The sequence below is a fragment of the Babylonia areolata genome, chromosome 24 (assembly GCF_041734735.1).
Source record: "Babylonia areolata isolate BAREFJ2019XMU chromosome 24, ASM4173473v1, whole genome shotgun sequence".
Classification (NCBI taxonomy): Eukaryota; Metazoa; Mollusca; class Gastropoda; order Neogastropoda; family Buccinidae; genus Babylonia; species Babylonia areolata.
The window spans coordinates 44,282,778-44,304,479 of record NC_134899.1 but is presented as its reverse complement, the minus strand read 5'-3'; the positions used below and the strand labels follow the sequence as shown (position 1 = coordinate 44,304,479).

Genomic DNA, 21,702 nt, shown 5'->3' with positions numbered 1-21,702 from the left:
GTGAAAATATTTTACTTTTATTTTGTCACTGATGCTAGAAGATTTTATTCCTCGGTATTAGTATGTTACTATGTTTTATATTGTGCATAGCTGTTTATATTGATGTGATGAAAATCGATTGTTTCTGCGTATTTGCATTTGGACACATTCAATTGTTTCGTGATTTTTTTGCAAAGCGTATTCGTCTTGATGTTGATTGGAAAGTAAAGTATGTATTTGGGTGTATACACCATGGGAAGAAAAAAACAGTTTAGCCAGATATTGAATTAGGTGTTGGAAAGCCTTGATATGTTTTGGATATTTTGTTTTTAAAAGTTAGATTACTGAACATAAAATATTGGGGGTTAATCCAGCCGGCGCCCATTGTTTGTTTTGTTCTAGCAGTTAAGTTTTCCAAGTTATATTTAAATACAATGGTCGGCATCTCTTTACATTGTTTTAGCGTTGTTTTGGGATTGTTCAAGTTTTAAGAGAGTTCCATGTGTTATTTTTGCGGGGGAAAAAAACTGTTAGGAATCTGGGGAAAGATAACCTATACAGCACAGATATATTTCGGGATTACTGGTCATCGTAGACTAATAATAATTATAATGATAATGATAGGGATTCGATAACGATGAAAGGGGGTGTGTTTATAGGTGACAGTTGTTTCATTATTAATGGACAGGTGTACTTGTAGTTGGGATGAGTCTGTACAGTGAGTATAGTTTTGGTTTGTGAAGGAATGTTCGCAATAATGTTAAAGACTGAAATATGTTAATCCTTTCTTTTTCCGTAACTGCGTGAATACTCTATCTCTCTCTCTTTCTCTTCCTCTGTCTGTCTCTCACGCTCTCTGCCCGTCTCTGTCTCTCCGTCTCTCTCTCTCTCTGTCGGGGAGCGAATACAGATGCGAGTCTACACACAGCCTGTAAAACGACCGCTCACTGAAGTGCCAAGATTACTAACTTACAGTTTTGTGCGTCCATCCTTTGCAGACTGACACAGAAACGTTCAGCTCAGTTCTTTACTTGTGATCACCCTAAATAAATCAAACACACAAAGACTAACCCCATCTAACTAAAGCACAGTTCCATTTCAGATTCAACACTTCGTAATTTAATTGAGTCAGTTGCGGCACCAGTTCATCTCAGTGACACCGCCAGAGTCCACCTGGCGCGAACTTCACCCGACGGTTGAAGATGGATGTCATTTGTAGACCTGGGGGTTACAGTTGGATGGAGTGAGAAGGACAGTGGGAAAGGGCGCTGGAAGTGTGGAGTGGGAGAGGGACAGTGGGAAAGGGCGCTGAAAGTGTGGAGTGGGAGAGGGAGAGTGGGAAAGGGCGCTGGAAGTGTGGAGTGGGAGAGGGAGAGTGGGAAAGGGCGCTGAAAGTGTGGAGTGGGAGAGGGAGAGTGGGAAAGGGCGCTGGAAGTGTGGAGTGGGAGAGGGAGAGTGAGAAAGGGCGCTGGAAGTGTGGAGTGGGAGAGGGAGAGTGAGAAAGGGCGCTGAAAGTGTGGAGTGGGAGCGGGAGTGAGGAAAACTGAAGAGGACAACTGGAAGGGGAACGAAGACTGTTCCAGTGTCGATCCTCGAGTTCCGTTGAATGCAGTGGCACGAGGGGAAGAGTCACAGGGAAATCTGTAAACAAACCACTCACACGTCTCTGAAGACCATGCCTCTTTTACAGGTTACAAACAGTACACCCCCTCCCCCTGCCCCTCCTTAAGCAATATACATTACAGCAAACAAAACAGCAAGTCGATAACCTTTTTACATAAGCCACCAGCGTACTAAAGCTATCGCCGTTTAAAGTATTTGAACTGTTTATTATAGCTTTCCCAAATAATAAAAGGGGTAAACCAACACAAAGTCTCAAGCGTCCATTGCGACTAACTACTAACGGCAATAACATTATTTCAATACCCACTAGTTCCAAATAATAGAAACAGCACCAGTCAGGCTACATCACAATTACGTCTCATTTCCATCCCCACAAGAATGTTAGGGAAATTTACAGACTAATCAGACATTATTTTTTCATAACAAAGAAACAAAATTGAAGCAATAACCCGAGCTGAATATATGGCAAAATGATACACCGAAGCACAACAAATTTACTAATTTCCCCATAACACTTAGAAGTAAAAGAATACTGGGTGTAAAAGATTCCCAATTAAAGAAAACGTGAGTGGGAAGGTGAGAGTGTGTTTGTAAACTTGTAATATTTTTCTTTCATGTAAAGCGCCCTGAGCTCTTAAAGAAAAAGGGCGCTATATAAATGTACATTATTATTAGTAGTAGTATTACCACACACACACACACACACACACACACACACACACAAGCACACAGATCCATACATACACATGATTTTGTCCATGGATTAATTATGTCACCATTGTACCAACCTTCCGCTCCCTCCGTCCATTCACAACGCGAATAACACCCAGCCACACCTAACACACATACAGACACGCGCGCGCGTTTTGTGTGTGTGTGTGTGTGTGTGTGTGTGTGTGTGTGTGTTGTGTGTGTGTGTGTGTCTGTGTGTGTGTGTGTGTGTGTGTGTGTGTGTGTGTGTGTGTGTGTGTGCGTTCTCTATGTGTGTGTGTGTCTTGGGGTGTGTGTGTGTGTGTGTGTGTGTCTTGGGTGTGTGTGTGTGTGTTGTGTGTGTGGGTGGGTGTTGTGTGTATGTGTGTCTGTGTTGTGTGTGTGCGTGTGTCGTGTGTGTGTATGTGTGTATGTGTGTGTGTGTGTGTGTGTGTTTAGACGTGGTCGAACGCATTGCTTGTTTCTTTTTCTGCAGGTGTTTCAAGTCCTACCATACAGACAAACCTACGTATGCGCTCATAATATTGTTAAGACTTACATAATTGTGTAACTTGTTCCTCGGAGTGTTTGTTCAAGGACTCACTAATGCGTTCAAGGACTCACTAATGCGGATTCACTAATGCATTCAAGGATTCACTAATGCATTCAAGGACTAAGGACACGTTAATGCATTCAATGACTCACTAACGCCATTCAAGGACTCACGAATGCATTCAAGGAGTCACTAGTGCAGTCAAGGACTCACGAATGCATTCGCTGTCCTTCCGTTCCTATTGCTCGGAGCACTGTGGTTCTGAATCAGACGGGGATATCAAACATAGCACTGATGATGCTTAAAGAAACATGCACACACCGGGATAATTTCATAACGTGATGATTCGCAGACATTTTAACAAATTAAGAAAAAATGAGAAAGGAAAAGAAAGATTGAAATAGCAGACACAAAAAACACGCGCGCGTGTGGACACCCACCCACCCACCGCCTCTGTCTCCCTCCCCTCCACATACCTTGACCTATGTGCATTCATACATAAGTAGGTGGAGCGATGTTAGAGAGACAAGGCAAGACAAGAACAATTTCAGTATTTCCGAGGTAAACAGATGAGCACTGATGCACTGATATATATATATATATATATATATATATATATATATATATATATGTGTGTGTGTGTGTGTGTGTGTGTGTGTGTGTGTGGAGAGAGAGAGAGAGAGAGAAGGGGGTATTAACGGACATTGTCCAGCCTCTGAAAGCAAAGGATTCTACATTCTGTGTGATTGCAGATCATGGACTTACACCATGTTCCCAAAACGTGCCAAGCGTGCTATGGTGTGCCTGCTGCTGCTGCTCCTGTCTGTGTGGGGCTGTTTTAGCCAAAAGACCAGTGTCAACCATGACTGGCTTGCCGCGCCCACCCATTTCAACATGGCGGACATGCTACAGCTTCGGTTTTCTGCGTTGTCTAAGATCCAACCTTGTCTCGATCTTCCAAAGGAGGTGAAGCCCCGCAGACGAGGTCGGAAGAGAGGTGTCAGAGCCAGAAATAAGGTCATGAAATATAAACCCTACTTACCGACTGTGATCGAGGGCAATGTGCAATCTCTAAGAAACAGAATAAACGAACTTTCGGCCAATGTTGTCTCCTCTACTGATTTTAAAACGTGTAGTTTAATGTGTTTTACAGAAACGTGGCTGGACAGTTTTATTGCTGATGAACAAGTGTCTTTGGGTGGTTCTACTTTATTCGGGGGGGGGGGGATAGGACTGAAGATGCGGGGAAGTTCTACTTTATTCGGGGGGGGATAGGACTGAAGATGCGGGGAAGAAGGGGGAGGTGGGGTGGGTGTTTTTATCAACAATGGTGTCACCCAAACAATGTCACTGTCACATACAAGGAATGCTCACCTGTGTTAGAGTTCATGACCCTTGGAATTAGGCCATACTACTTGCCACGGGAATTTTCTTACGTGCACCTGACAGTTGTATATATTAACCCCAAAGCCAGTGCAAGTGAAGCAGAGAACGCAGTCGCCAGCCACGTGCACGATCTTGAGACAAAGGCACCTGACTCTTTGAAACTTTTAACCGGAGATTTTAATGACTGCTCTCCTTGAAAAGACACTTCCAATTTTTTACCTGCATGTTCCAACCCATGAGAACAAGACAATTGACTTGTTTTACTCCTGTGTACCCGATGCCTATTCTTCTGTGCAGCTACCACCCCTTGGACATTCTGACCACAGCCTAACCCATTTGTTGCCAAGATATAGGCCTCTAGTTAAACGTCAGCCGCCTGTGAAAGTGTCAGTGTGTGACTGGTCAGCTGACTCCATTGACACTTTAAGAGGGTGTTTCGAATGTACGGACTGGAATGTGTCTGTTGAGGCCACGGACAATGTGTGTGAACTGGCTGATACCGTTACCGAATACATAAAATTTTGTGAAGACTGTGTTGTACCAGTCAGAGAGATTAAAATTTTTGCCAACAACAAACCTTGGATTTCCACTCAATACACTTCAAATTTGACATAAAAACTTAATAATAATAATAATAATAATAATAATAATAATAAAACAGTCCTCTCAGAGATTTCTCTATCTGAATCTCGCTCTAATCTTTGTGACAATATGCCATGTGAAATTTCACAAACAATACGAACTTTGGTGCTTCAATTGCCTCCTCACATACAAGAGTCACAATATTTCAATGTTCTGATTTTTATCCGGCTTATGATTCATTGGGTTCACATTGAGTTCTGTTCAGTAAAGATGGCCACATGTCTAGCAATAAACCGCAGGCAACAACCAGATTAGAATAAAAGCAAGCACAGACCTCCACTGATTACTGTAACCACAGCACAGACCTCCACTGATTACTGTAACCACAGCACAGGCCTCCACTGGTCACTGTAACCACAGCACAAACCTCCACTGGTCACTGTAACCACAGCACAGACCTCCACTGATTACTGTAACCACAGCACAGACCTCCACTGGTCACTGTAACCACAGCACAGACCTCCACTGGTCACTGTAACCACAGCACAAACCTCCACTGGTCACTGTAACCACAGCACAGACCTCCACTGGTCACTGTAACCACAGCACAGACCTCCACTGGTCACTGTAACCACAGCACAAACATCCACTGATTACTGTAACCACAGCACAGACCTCCACTGGTCACTGTAACCACAGCACAGACCTCCACTGGTCACTGTAACCACAGCACGGGCCTCCACTGGTCACTGTAACCACAGCACAGACCTCCACTGGTCACTGTAACCACAGCACAAACCTCCACTGGTCACTGTAACCACAGCACAGACCTCCACTGGTCACTGTAACCACAGCACAGACCTCCACTGGTCACTGTAACCACAGCACAGACCTCCACTGGTCACTGTAACCATAGTACAGACCTCCACTAGCTTCCTGCATTATCAATTGTTATTTTGTACTCGGCTGCACCACATGCTGTCGGCATCATCCCGAGCTCTCTCTTCAGGAATTATCAAAAACCAAAGTCAAACACCCAAAAAACGTCACACAAAATTATGTCACATAAAACATTGTTGAATATAACCATGGCATGTACGGAAAACCCCTTCAAAGATTTAATCAAGGATAAAGAATGGCAGAAGAATGAGAATATCATGAGTTGTGGCAATACCGCCCCTCACAAGTTCAATTTTTAAATTTGATGCACGCAAAACTGCAAGAATGGATGACAAGACATTTTACATAATGGAGACATCCACTTCCATATTGCAAAAAGTCCATACAGGGACAAAATCATTGCAGGGCTAAACTGTCATCCATGCTGATACTATGGGACAGAATCATTGCAGTGCTGAAGTAAAACTCATTCATGCTGAAACTGCAGGAAAGTTAAAATCTCATAAAATTAAAACTGGTGGATTTGGACAAAAGAAAAATTAATTTGTTTGATCCCCATCTCAAAGTAGACAAGGTGTTTGAATTAGACTCCCTGTTTGATGATATATACAAACTGATGCATTTATCGACAAAATGATGCAAACTGTTGGTTTGCTCTGTTTGGTCAAATTTCGCAGCAACACAATGGAAAGAGACCCATCTCTAACCAAACAAACACTGTTAACGGCGACAAGCGATGACTCATGGCCAACACTGTGAACCACAGTAGTGATCGCAATGATGGATGGGCGGGCATTTAAGTTTTATATGTTGAGTATCACTGAACAGCGAGTAAAATGCAAACTCCTTCTGGTGTCATATACTGTACCAAGTAAAAGGAGGAGGGCAACATCAACTGGTTTGCATTGGGAGCCTTTGTAACAGTAACAGCTGTGTTTGCCGCAACAAAGGAAATCCCTTTGGTACCATCAGCCCTGGAAATCCCTATGGAAGAAATTGATGAGGGGCTTCTAAGACAACCAGAAGGCACAGAGTGCTTAAAAGCGATTGAAGTGACAAAGGCCCACATCTCATGTGCTCTAGGATTCAAACAGTTGAGATGTCTGTGAACCCAAAAATAAGCTTAGAGAAAGACAGCAATATCTGTCTTGTAATTCTCATTAATGGAAAAGAGAAGATGTTTCTAACAAGAATGTCTATGATGAGACCTATCCCAGTAGTATCTAAGGCCCCTAACTGGGCCAGGATGACTATTCTCATGTTACCAGGCTAAACTATCAGACAAGGGTCTGATCCTCAGTGAGAAAGAGGGTGCCTGTGGGTCCTACTTCTTAACTAAAAACTCTATAATGAAATTGAGTGTGATGGAAGTCCGCAACAACAACAAAAAAACAAAACAAACATTTTCCATTTTACCCCCACAATCATGCTGCCACTCTGTTATCACTGAAGTTAGGAGTGACTATGAACACATCTGACAGCTGCTTCAGTTCTTCAGGCATCAGCCTTCAGCAGCATTCCAGTGAAAGTGGTCCAGAACCCACGACTGAATGTGTATTCTCCATCATAGGTTCTCAGCCACACCCTCTGGCCAGCCTTCATCTTCACCACGGTGTGCCCTGTTGACCAGTTTTTGCCCTTGGAAAACACATAACTTTTTGTTTCACCATCTAACACTATGGCAAGTCTAGCTCTTTTATTTGCATCAGCATCATTGGGACTTGTGTTGGCCATGAAGCAGTAGACACCATGCAGTGGAGCGGTGAACTGCCCTGTGTTGGGGTCATAGCCACCCCCCACACTGCTCTTGACATTGTCACAGATCAAGGTCTGCTCCTGGTTGGTGGTCAGCGCAGTTGACAGATTTGCATGGAATGCAATTTGGGTGTTGGCTGTCACTGGAAGGAAAATAATGGGGATGAAAGGTTATTAAAGAAGCATCATGTATTTCTAAATGTGGCTGTGATGTAAGGTCTCTCAAACATTGTCAGCACAAACAATTGTTGAGTGCATGCATGAACAGAACAGAACAACTCTCTTTCTCCAACACACAGTCAGTCAGTCTCTCTCTCTATCCAACACACACATGAAATGTGCTTTGTGTGTCTGCTGTTGCTGGAAGGAAAATATTAGATGGGAAAGATTATTAAAGAAACACTGTGTTTGACTATTATGTAATTTCTCTCCAACATAAAATTATGCATAAACATATGACAAACACACATGAACACAAACACGTATATATCCTATTCAAATCTATCCAAGAGCATAAGAAGTACACAGTGCATCATACTAAAAAACAAAGACAAAAATTCTGCGCTTGTGTCACTTTTTCAGTGGCTGTCATATTGATTCCAGTCAAAGTCAAAACAAGCTGTAATTTCAACAAATTTTACTCAGTTACTCTATATCATCAATCCAGTCTGCATTAAAACTTATTCAAACTTTGTGAGAAATACTTGAAACAGAGTTCAATGCAGGTGGACATGACTGTCCACAGTGATCCCCTTCTTTGACTGGTCAAACAATGCAGCATGGGATCTGACATTCCAAATTTACCATTAGTGACTATCCAAACCTGATGTGTCCTCCCAGGATGACAAAGACATCACTTTGGGGTTCCAACCAGACACTGTACCTTACTTGTGGAGGATTCTCTGAGGTTCATCAAATGTTGGTGATGAACAACTGGGTGTTCCAACAGGCAGGTAGCCCACCTACTTCCTTGCCCAGTCCTGTTTGAAGCACTGAAGCAATGCTCATCAAGGCTCTAGTGTCATCAGGATGGAGCAGTACCACATGTCCTCAACACTTTTGTATGGACAGCTTGCCACTGGGAAGAGAACCTGGGGCCGACCACACAAATGGTAGAAAGACACCGTCAACACCAACCTCCGGTGTTGCAACATCCAGCCACAGGAACTGGAAGATGCAGCTGCTGACCGCCCACACTGGTCAACCCTCACTTGACAAGCTTCCACCACGCACTGGCACAGGGCAGCATCAACATCAACATCAGTGTCAACAACAGATTCCAACTGTCCCCAAAGTGGCCTCAAAATCCGGAAAGTAGTGACTAAGTCCATACACTGTCTTTCAATAAAATTGTTCTTGAACATGAAGAATCACCACCACAGATAAAGACACAGACAGTGACATGGACACAAATACTGACAGAGAGTGTCACTCACCAAATCGGGTTTCCAGAGTAGTCAGTGCCTTCATGTTGTCTTGCAATGAATCTTGGACTGACTTCATCTTCTGCTCCAGGGAGACAACCTGGTTTTTTGATGCTGTCATGTCAGTTTGCAGGGCAGAGTAGCCTCCTTCAACATCAGAAATGCTCCTGTGGACCTTGGCCATGTCTGACTTCAGCTCACTGCAGTCGGTCTTCAGCTGGCTGACATCATTCTTTGTGATGGCATTGTCTGCCTGTAAAGCTGTGATGTCTGTCTGGACACTGGTGAGCTTGGAGTCAACAGCACCATGATCAGCCTTCAGTTGGATGATGTCCGTCTGCTGCATGGAAACCTCTGTCTGCATGGAGACCACGTCATTGTGAAGCTTGGCCAGGTCTGCACTCACTTTGTCCTTTCCTGCTGTTAACCCAGCCAGGTCCTGGTGAACAATGACGTTTTTATCTCTCAGGGCTGCCATCTCTCTCTGCAGGGCGGCCTGGTCAGTGGTCAGTTTCACATTCTGATCTTTCAGAGTTGTCACTTCTCTTTGTATAGTGTTTTGCTCTGATGACAGCTTGTTGTTGGTGTTACTCAGCACAGTCACATGTTGTGTAAGCAGAGTGTTGGTAGACTGCAGTGCGGTGACCCGACCCGCCAAATCTTCAAACTTCTTGTACAGATCATCCATGTTTCTTGGATGCGTCCCCACTGATGACACAGTTTCCGGGTCAGCCTGAAAGCTCGGTGATCCTGAAGCTGCCTTGCTGTGGGAAGGGTCTGAAGACTGGGTGGACTTGACGACTTTCCCTACGAACAACTGCAGAGTGTTGATCATCAGGAGAGTATTGTCTTCCACCTGATGTCTGAGCAGTGCAGCACTGTCCAGCTTCCTGTTCAGGATCATCTGAGCTTCTCCCTGCAGGAACAGTGCCGCTCTGAGCTGGGCCGCTGACACAGGAGCTGGCTGTGATGGTGACAGTTGTTGCTGAAGCGTGTTCCTTGTTTGCCGCGCTTCTGTCATGCTGGAGTGAAGCTGCTCAGTCATAGCGTCACACTCCTCTCTCAGACTGACCAGACAGGCGTCACGTGCATCGGCAGCATGGCGCAGCAGAGTGCTGTAGCGAACATTGATGCTGTTGTCCATGGCTCTTCTCTCCTGGTTCAGCTGACACTCTTCTTCTGTCAGTTTCTTCAATGTATCGTCAACCATCTTCAGCTGCTCTTCCACCTGACAGCTTGTTGGGCTCTGTGCTGCGCTGGTTGTGTCTGAGGGGTCCTGCAGCACTGCCACTTGAAGTCCCTGGCAGAACATGTCATGGGAGCGTCGACACTTAGAGCAGAAGTTCTTCTGGCATTTGCAGCACTGGAACTGGGCTTTCTGATCTCCATCACACACATCGCACAGCACAGGTAGAGGATCTTCCTTTCTGCAGTCAGTGTCCAGGTTAAAGTTTGTCTGCAGACCAGAAAACACAAACACACACATGTAGTGTGTATGCACACACAGACACATACACCATCACAAAGGGTTGTCTTAGACAAAATTCTGAAGAAAAATCCACTTTGATAGGAAACAAATACACTTGCATGCAAAACACAATCAGAAAAACAAAGGGGAGTGGTGTTCTCACTGTAGCAGCACACTCTACTTGGAGAGAGTAGCCTGAATTTCACACAGAGAAATCTGTGACAAAAGAGCAATACAATACATTTCAATAAAATACAAACTGTCTTGTTCTATTCAGCATTATATTCTGTAAGTTTAAAAATGTTCCATAAACTGTTATTCATTTACACTCACTTCCAAGTTTCTGCAAGAATACAACATAATCAACAAACAGTATTGTGTGCAACATGGTGATTAATTTTTCTCGGTACAAAAAAATGATCTGTTTGTCTTTTCATCCAAAACAAGAGGGATGAGAGAAACACAACAAAAGTAAAAAAAATATATATATATCAGACTCTCTCCATTCATCATCACCACCACCACCACGCTTCCACCCATCCTGTCACATGCAGTAAGAACAGTCTACCTGGAATTCCATCACACCCCCACCCTGTCACCTGCAGTCAGAACAGTCTACCTGGAATTCCATCACACCCCCAGCCTGTCACATGCAGTAAAAACAGTCTATCTGGAATTCCATCATACCCCTAGCCTATCACCTGCAGTAAGAATAGTCTACCTGGAATTCCATCACACCCCCAGCCTGTCACCTGCAGTAAGAATAGTCTACCTGGAATTCCATCACACCCCCAGCAGGGACAGGAATGACACGACGACAGGTGGGGCACGTCAGACTTCTGGCTGACCTCTCTCCTTCCTCTTCAACGTTTTGTCCATGAGTGCCATATGTCTGAAACACACAGCCACACATGACAGTGAAGGACAGTGTCAACACTGCCTGTGATTCTGGATCCACTCTGTGCACAACATGGTCAGCTCTCACATCTTCCCAATAATCTGTTTTGTGCCATAAAGTTCATACACTGTTTGCCCTATTTTGACCTGAAATCTTTCAGAAAATACCTGTTCTAACATTCACCATGAAGTTTTCTGTCAAACTGTACTCTGAGAATTAAGATAAAAGATGCATATTCTTAACATTCTGGGGTCTACAGTGGCAGCCCTGACGGAAACATTCTTGTTTCCACAATGTTGACAGTTTTTAGTAACGCCTATGCAATAGGATGTTCAAGATATTTCATACTTTTATTAATGAGGATCTTTTAATTGTACAAAGTTGTGAATAAGGTTTCTATGAGACCTCATGTAGAATATGGTAATACTGTGATATTTCCTTTGTTCAAATGCCAGTCAACTGCTGTTGAGCATGTACAACAGACAGCAACAAAGTTACTGCTGAAATGTGGAGATATGTCATATAGTTAAAGCTTCAGATATCTGTATTGTCTGTATTGCACTAATCGAAGGCGCAGGAGAGGCATTCTAATTTAAACTCTTAAATGTATCATAGCAAAGGGGACTTGGACTGAAACACATTTCCCATTCCCTTTACTGAAAAGTGTCACAACATTAGACATTCACAAGGGAAAACAATTTTCAAGCATTCCAGACCAGCATTTCATACTGATATAAATATAAAAAATTTTTAAAAATAATAAAAATTTATATATATATATATATATATAATGAATATTATCTATCTATCTATATATATATATATATATATGTGTGTGTGTGTGTGTGTGCTACAGAGTATAATTTGCAACCAAAAATCATAGAAACATGTAAATACATTGAACATATATTCTTAACCAAAACAAAAATGTGTCTTTTCCTTAAGATGTCCCCTGTGATGATGATGATGATGATGATAATGATGATGATGCTGATGATGATGATAACATACTTGAAAGGGGAATTCTACACGAAGACTGGGGTCCCTCTTACTGCCCAGATGATCAAATATCAAATGTGTGTGTTTAGAAGATGGGTTGTGATTTGGTAAAATGGATGGGATAGGGTGAGGTGTTATGGGTGGGGGGTGATGGGGATGGGGATAAGGAGTGGGGCAGGTTATCTGAGAGTTGATGGCTTCCACTGAGACCAGTGTTACTGTGTCTCCAGATGAGGCATGTTCCCCTCATTGACTATGTGAGGAAAAAGGACTCCTCAGATTCTGTGACAGGGAAAAGGCATGCTGCCTGGAGAGACTGACGGACAGACCTACTGGTGGGTCAGAGACTGGTTTGAAGGAGGTGCTGATGGCAACCACTCCATGGTGACATCTGTGGAGGATTGTCAATCTTGTGGTGGGACGGATGTTCTCGAGTTATGTTTTGATGATAAAACGTAACTGAATTTTGCTGCAACACCCAAGAAATGTGAAACTGGTCATCCATAAATGAAAGGTATGTTTGAAAGGCTTTTAGGTCTACATGATTCACTCATACCTCTTCAGGATCAGGATATATATGTTGCAGAGGCCTGCATAACTCTTAAGAAGAAGAAGATGATGATGGTGGAGATGATGATGGTGATGAAGAATTTCATTTGCCTCTGTGTCGTTTCCTGCTTTAATTAAATTTTCAGTTTCGGTTTCTGTCACGTGATCGGTGATGTGGTTTCGAGGAGAGAGAAGTGCTTGCAAACATTTTCGCATGTGCTTTTCTTTCTAGTTAAAAAAAAAAAAAGAAAGAAAGAAAAGGACAACACTGCAACAGCGAACATTCCCCGGCCCCACCCCACCCCACCCCACCTTTCCCAAAAGACAGCAGACCCCTCAGTCTATCTAAAGGAGTGGAGTGTCCTGGTCATTCGATAATCGACACAATCATCGTAATCACTGCCTTACCTGACTTTCTCTGTCCACTAAATACTTTAAACAAGGAAGGCAGAACGTGTGTTTACACGGTAAGATTTTGGGTTGACGTCCTTCAAATCGTTCAAAGCATACACTGCAGGATGTGTCTTCCTCAGCTCTTCCAGTCGCCATTTTGAAAACTTCCGGGTTAAGTTCCGCTAGTTTCGATTTCAATCACGTGATAGTTTGAGATGTGATGGTGTGCTTTCGAGAAGATTTAACTTGAGTTTGCCAAAATTCTTCTTCACAGCTTTTTTTTTTTTTTTTTTTTTTTGTAGGTCTAGAACATAGTTTCTATTTCCACTTTACAAGTTACTTATTTTGAAATATTTTGATCCAGTGTTAAGGGAGAAAACTCAGCAAATTTCCAAAGTTATTCATCCGCACAAGAGTATTGCTTCCCTTAACTGTAAACTGTCAAATTTAATAAACACTGGCGTGGGTTGTTTTATTCATATCAATAAAGTAAGTTTGAATGTTTTTGCTCTTCAGTACATCTGTGAGGGAAAAAAAAACAATTGATAAAGCATATCAAGTATACCACACATGTGTACACCTATTCAGGGTGCACTATTCACCCGACTCAAGAACATACATTAACTGATCAAAATCAAATAACTATTTTTTATCATTCTGAGATAAGGCAGTAACTTTCTTCCTGCTGATAAGACAGCTAACTTCATGTGTGAATAATCTGCTTCGCTGAGGGAGGAGGCTGATGCAGTATTTTTGTAGGATTTTTTTAAACGACCTTTTTTAATCTCACCACCAAGACCATCCTTCAGGGAACAGTGCAGTGGAAACAGGAGATGAGGCAGACAGCGAAAGAAGTGGGCAGAGAGGAACTTTGCTGAAACACAGGCCATATTCCATAACTGCCAGAAATGGAGATTGAGACAGGTTTAATGTGGTCAATACCTACAGCATGTTTAAGGAGGGATTGATTTGATTTGATTTGATATGGATACTTATAGAGCGCCTATCGGAGACCACGCTCTAAGCACTTTACACACTCGGGGTCATTTGCACGACAGGATGCCTACCTGGGTAGAGCCAACTGATGGCTTTCATTCGGTGCTCATCATTCGTTTCCTGTCATTCAATCATGATTTCAGGCACACGTACACACTCATACACACTCAGACATGTAACATTTTATATGCATGACCGTTTTTGTTTAGGCAGCATTACTCCGTTTTCTGAAGTGGGCATGCTGAGTAGCTTCTTGTTTCTATAACCCACCGAACGCCAACATGGATTACAGGACCTTTAATATGTGTACTAGTTTGATCTTCTGCATGTGTATACACACACGGTGGGTTTAGGCACTAGCACGTCTGCTCATATGTTGACCTAGGAGATCGGAAAAACCTACACCCTTTACCAGCCAGTCGCCGAAACTGAGATTCGAACCCAGGGCCCTCAGATTGAATGTCCAAAGCTTTAACCACTAGGTTATTGATGCATAAAACAGGTGTGATCAGTTGATACTTCCGTATCCCATGAAGAGTGTGGAGAGATACCTGTCTGACTTGTGGATGTGTGCTGATAGGTATGCTCTAAAAACACCTGATTCAAATCACACCAACAATGCTGTGGTACAAAGACAGAGTGAGAGTGACTGTCCTGTCTACTGTCTGGCCTGTCCCCTGTAGCTCTTTATTCCACACCCGTTCCCTTCACATCCCACCATTTTTCAACCCTGTGTCATGCTGGCGTCACTTCACATCCCACCAATTTTCAACCCTGTGTCATGCTGGCGTCACTTCACATCCCACCATTTTTCAACCCTGTGTCATGCTGGCGTCACTTCACATCCCACCAATTTTCAACCCTGTGTCATGCTGGCGTCACTTCACATCCCACCATTTTTCAACCCTGTGTCATGCTGGCGTCACTTCACATCCCACCATTTTTCAACCCTGTCTCATGCTGGCGTCACTTCACACCCCACCATTTTTCAACCCTGTCTCATGCTGGCATCACCAACAGGACCAGCGGGTAAGGTGTTCAGAGCTCAGCCCTCCCAGAGTCACAGAGTATAGCAGGATGACACAGACCAGTCAGCAGCTGGGACACAGTGGTGGGCACCACCCAACTGAGCTAACACAAAGGTGCAGTTCCTTTAGACACTGGCTATACAACACACTGGAGGAGTCATGTATACAATGGGTCAGCATGCCCCACTTGCGTTTGCTGTTTTTACTATGATAGACACTATACAGCCTCTAAAAGCAAACAAATATACATTCTATATGATCATAGATCATGGAGATATGTTTCCAAAACTGAAATACCAAACAACAACCAAGCCATATCGCTCTTGGTTAATACAAAACCACACAACTTCAATGACTACGTAGTTCTAAGTTAGTGCTTAGCTTGAAGTTGCCTTCATCTTCCCAAGAGTGATAGTGTGTGTTCAAGTTGTTTAATCTGTGTGTGCGTGCGTGCGTGCGTGCGTGTGTGCGTGCGTGTGTGTGTGTGTGTGTGTGTGTGTGTGTGTGTGTGTGTGTGTGTGTGTACCTCTTGTATCTTTTATGAATATGGATGAGGATGAAGGAATTAATGTTGCAATGGAGATGCATTTTGGTTCGGGACGACATGACAAGACTGTACTCTGCTCTGCCTTTCCTGATATATCCCAGCATCAGCCAGATCCCAGAACTACAGATACAGCAGTGTTGTTCAGGGAATTTGACCAACACTCTCAGTGATGTACCCATAAAGCAGATGACTCTGGACTGTGTGGTCCAAGTCTTCCCATTTGAGCCCACAGCTAATGATGAGTTCTGGGTAGGGGCCAGCCACAGTGATGTGCCTCTGATGGGGTTTGAACCCATGTTATCCTAGTCATTACTCCACAACTCTGACCACTTTGTTCAAGGCAGCTGGTGGTATCGTTCATTACTATTGTGAGATTTCATGAAGCATTGCATGAACGTCTTTCTTTGTTCTTTCTTTACAGCCCAGCCAACCACACAGGAATTATATCAGGGCTGGAAACATTCACAGACTGAAACACTCCAAAAACCAACAATGTCAGCATGTGCCTCTGGCACTGACTGTTCCATCCAGTTCATCTGACCTGCAGCATGACTCGATTACATGTTGCATTAAACATACCTAAATATGTCACATACAGGCCAAAATATACCGTGGCACCAGCATAGACGTACAGCACATGGTCAACCGAATCAGGGTTGTTTCATTCACACATTTTAATAATACTGAATAATAATAATCATCATCATACTAACAACAACAACAATAATAATACAGTCTTATATACTGAGCGCTGTATCCCCATCTCAGATGGAGCTCACTGCGCTCAGGTTTACAACAGAATACAGAAATTTAAGACTAAGTGACGTAGAAATCTTGCAAGGTCCAGTCAACACACTGAATTGCACATGACACTGGTTAAGATATACATATCTAAGACTAAGTAGTATAAAAAAAAAATGTAAATAAACACAGGCAACATCACAGTCTCAAATCACTCAGGAACAAAGCACAGCAAAACAATGCATATCACATTCAAAGTAAAAAAATAAACACCAAATTTAACTGAGGAACCAGCCTCACAAAAAACACACCAAAAAATAATCATAAATTCTGATACAATCCACACAAAGAACGCACCCGGCAGTAAGATCACAACAAGCATATGCAGAAAAAGTTTCAGTAAGAAAAGTACAGTTTGAAAAGATATGTTTTGACTGCTCTCTTGAATGCGGGTGTTGGGGTGTAAAGGAGGTGTGAGGGTAGTGAATTCCACTGTTACTGGTGCAAGAAAGGTTCGCCGTAAATGTTTGTACGAATCTTTGGGACAGTGTGCGTTTGTCATTTGAAGAACATGACAATGAAGCTGCTGATACAGCAGCTAAAAGAGGAGCACAAGATTAAGAAAAATCGACAAAAATACCGTCCGTCTTTTCTGTAAAAGAGGCATACACTTTGTTAGAAAAATCAGCATGGGGTGGATTTCATAACCAATGGAAGGGAAAAGTTTTTGAAACATAAAGGGACATTATTCCCCGAGAATATTCTCAAAGAAAAGATACCGAATCCATCAGCTTGCTATACAAGATTAATAACCTCTACTTTCTTCCGTCTAAAACTTGATGCGCTGAAGACAAAGTATAGTAAAAATGTTACATGCATCTGTGGTAAGCAGTCCAGCTTGCATCGTTGTTTGTTTCACTGTCAGCAGTTACGTACCTTCTTGACCAAGTATTTCAAAGAGAATGGACCTAACTATCCTGCAGATGATTTTTGGAAAATTATTTCTGACGAGGTTCTTATGGTCGAACTTTCACAGGCATAGCCCTATTTCTACATTCCTTCAATGTACTTCAGTTTCAGTTTCAGTAGCTCAAGGAGGCGTCACTGCGTTCGGACAAATCCATATACGCTACACCACATCTGCCAAGCAGATGCCTGACCAGCAGCGTAACCCAACGCGCTTAGTCAGGCCTTGAGAAAAATTTGTGCATCGACCGGTACTTCAGAATTGTGTTAATGGCTTCTGATTATTACTATCATTATTGAATTGTTAGTAATGCATTTTTGGGGTAGTTTTCTACCTTTTCTGTTTTCCTCAGTGTTTCTGCCCGCTTCTGGTTTTTTGTTGTTGTTTTTTGTCTTCTGTTTCTCATGATCTGCCTTGCCAGTCCAATCTTATGTAAGTGTCCATGATTTTTTTTTTGGGGGGGGTGGGGGTGGGGGGGGGTGTTCTTTGGATTTGATACCAGGACACATTTTGCATTCTGTTTTTTTGTTTTTTTTATCAGTATATATTTGCTACCTATGCACGTCAGTGTGTATGTCACTGAGCCGGTGCCCGACCTGGTCAGAGCTTTCTCAAATTTATCTTATCTCGAAAAACTTTTTTTCAACACCAAGTTTGGTTTAGACATAGAGCAAAACTGAATAGTTCATTTCACACATAGGCTACCACTTATAGTGTGACAGGGTGCTACGGCCGTCCCCACTACCCTGAGCGAATTAAACCGTATTCACACACACACACACACACACACACACACACACACACACACACACACACACACACACACACACACACACACACTCACTCACACAGCCCGCGTGTTCAAGGTTAAAGTTTAAAAAAAAAAAAATGAAGAAAATGCATTTACAGGCAGTGGCGGACATGCAGTGCGCCGGCACTGGCACACTGTGCACATGTCCACGTATGCACGCAGACACAGCTCTCACACACAGTCACAGTCACACACACACACACACACTCAGTGACACACACACACACACACACACACACACACACCGTGACACCGTCACACACACACACACACACACACACACACACACACACCGTGTGATACACGGCTCGCGCCGTGCACAAAGCGCTTTACAATCCACACTGAAAACACACACGCATTCGAAACACACTCAGTCCTTTATTCTCAATCATGCACAATAAACATCAGTATATTATATATACGCATAGAAACTCGTATGTACGATACATACATACATAAGCTACATACCGTTTGATACATACATACATCCGTCCATTCGACGCACACACAATACAGCGGCGTTACACTGAAATATACCTACACAATCAGCTACTTCCATGATTGAGAGAGGGCCGGGTCTGGAGGAAATGCTGCTGGAAGAGGAGAGTCTTGAGGTTAGATTTAAAGGGAGGCACTGAGGGGCTGTGACGGACGTGGTGAGGCAAACCGGAGTTCCAGCAGATGACTGTGCCAGTGAAAAGGCTCGACCACCGTGCCGCGTGTTCTATTTTGTCAGTATTTTGGGACGCGGAAGCCGGTTCGATTATCGGCAGCAGATTGAAGTCGGAACTTGAAAACGGGAGGGTACGTGGATTTGAAAGATGTCAAAGGGGTATTCGGGTGCGGCGGCAGAGCCTAGATTTGAAAGATGTCAAAGGGGTATTGGGGTGCGGCGGCACGGGATCCATAGATTTCAGTGAAAGATGTCAAAGGGGTATTGGGGTGCGGCGGGAGATCCATAGATTTGAAATATGTCAAAGGGGTATTGGGGTGCGGCGGCAGATCCATAGATTTGAAAGATGTCAAAGGGGTATTGGGGTGCGGCGGCAGATCCATAGATTTGAAAGATGTCAAAGGGGTATTGGGGTGCGGCGGCAGATCCATAGATTTGAAAGATGTCAAAGGGGTATCAGTTGGGGTGCGGCGGCAGATCCAGATACGACGTGACATGGTCGAGTAGAGACAGGCGGCTTTGTATTTGATTCTTTGCTCAATGGGTAACCAGTTCAACTCTTTCAGAAGGAGTGTGCAGTGTGTGGATCTTCAGTTTGCTTCATAAATCAGTTTGGCGGTGGAGCTTTTTTATACCTGCCGCCGGTGTAGGCCTACGTCAGTGGTCTGAGGACTCAGTGGGGTGTTTGCGGACAACCGGGACTGGGTGTACAAAAAAAAGAAAGACATCAGTGCTTATCTGTTATCCTCGAAATAAAGAATTTTGTCTTGTCCTCTCTCTCTCTCTCCCCAAACCGGCACCCACCGCCCAACTGCCAAATGCAAGAAGGGCAAGAAGAAGAAACTAGTTTCCGTTTTCAGATTGCGTTTGCGTTTCCGGTTGAAAAAGAGAATGAATCGGCGCATGCGTGGTTCGAGATTTAAAGTGAGCTGGCTTGTCACGCCAGGCCGAGGTAAGATGAGCAAGTTAGCGTGGCAAATTTTTATGTCCTTATTGTTTGCAACAGTGAAATTGCTTGTTTTCTTACCTTTCCTATTCTTGGTGGCTGGACATTTCGTTTGGGCTTGCTTTCACTAAATGTGCATTTTGGTGTCAGAGAGAGTGGTCCAAGCGAGGAACGTGGAAAGAGACGGCGAACTCGGCGGGCGGGGGGGGGGGGGGGGGGGGGGGGAGGAGGAGGAGGTTCTGCAGTGTGTGTGGAGAAGCCCGTGCTCACCCAGTTACTCCAGTTAGTAGGGGGCATTAAATATAAATCCTGCACTTTGTGATAAAAACATAATAATTGACATACATGGACAATAAGTCCTAATGAACCCATTAAGCGAGGGATCCACTTTTCCAGTGGCTTGTGGCAAGCGTAAAAATTAATTAAAATTAATTACGAAGACCATTTATACCACTCACACGCGAATGGGACACCATAGTATTTAGTAAGGCAGGATGCGGCGTGACCCCGGCCTGACCCGCAGCTGTCAGCACCTTCCCTATTTCAGAGACTGGCGCTTAGCGCGCACTGCGCTGGTTTGGTTGTTCTCATCGCCCATGGCAGACCAGAAACTGAAGTACGGCAATCCTTAGCGACAAAAGTTAGATTTTTAAAACGAAAGTGTTATGCCTTTTTCTTTCTTTCTTTTTAAATTAAAAAAAAAATCATTAAAAAAAAATCTGCTATTGAAGTGTGGTAATCAACAATAGGGTATTGCTACTGCGTTTAATTTTTAGATGAAAGTATTATATAATTGTAACTGTACAGTTAACAAAAAAAGTGAATAGATAAATTAATAAATAGATAAATTAATAAATAACGAAAGAAAGAATGACAGAGAGAGAGAGAGAGAGAGAGAGAGAAGAAAATTAACAAGGGATTGTTTAGTTTGTACAAGACAAAATGACCTAATTAATTTACGGACTTAATGATAGCTATTGACAACCCTGTAGATTGCATATTCTGTAACGAAGTATGCTTAAATTGATTTTTTCGTATGATTAGAGCATATAGCCCTGAAGAGGCCTTCACAGTCGACAGGGTTCTGAACAATGTGAAATTGAAACTTAAAGAAATGAGCTCGCCACAGCTGTCTTGCTTTGTTCTCAGAGAGTTATTTCATGTCAATGCAGACAAGTATGTTGTTGCTGTGATCCGCCACAGTCCAGGTCGATGACTGAAGACGTGGTGGAAATCAACTGGAATCTTTGTGCGTTATGTCAAACAGCATCACAAGAAACTTTGATCTGCCCAACCAAGCGAGAATGTGCTGGTTACGCCTATGTTACTGAAACCCTTGCTGATTTTAAAAGATTAGGACATTGCCCAATTCTGTTGATCTGTCTTTGATGAAGGAGATGGATATGAAGCAACGTTTCTACATTTTTCTAAGTGGCAGAAGAGATGTAGAACAGAGGAAAGCAGGGACAACCTCTAAAAGGAGACTGGGAGCATATATATATATATATATATATATATATAAGAATTTCAAATCCAGTGCTAGTCCTGTGAAAACAAGAAACATGTTTGGTATTCATGCGAATAAATTAATGCATTTTTTTAAACAGTGATCAGGGTATACTGCAAGGAGCTGGACTTAGGACTTGATTACAAGATGAGAAACTGTGCAGAAGAGCTTCAGGATAAAAGTCTTTTAGTTAAATTTGCTTCAGGGGACATGGTAACAATAGATGTGTACCATACACATGCTCATTTAACTCTATAGACGTGCTGACAATCTGTCAAATGCAAACT

The 21,702-nt window shown here is 43.1% G+C and overlaps 1 protein-coding gene across 1 annotated transcript; it reads right to left on the bottom strand.

Annotated features, from left to right (window-relative positions):
- Positions 1 to 2,520: 2,520 nt before the first annotated feature.
- LOC143298642 (uncharacterized) lies at positions 2,521 to 15,621 on the bottom strand. Its single transcript, XM_076611521.1, has 5 exons — positions 15,616 to 15,621; positions 13,271 to 13,381; positions 11,133 to 11,252; positions 8,905 to 10,348; positions 2,521 to 7,611 (listed from the first exon to the last, which is right to left on the bottom strand). The coding sequence occupies exons 1-5, from the start codon at positions 15,619 to 15,621 to the stop codon at positions 7,208 to 7,210; spliced, it is 2,085 nt and encodes a 694-aa protein (XP_076467636.1). The 3' UTR covers positions 2,521 to 7,207.
- Between the last annotated feature and the right edge of the window lie 6,081 nt (positions 15,622 to 21,702).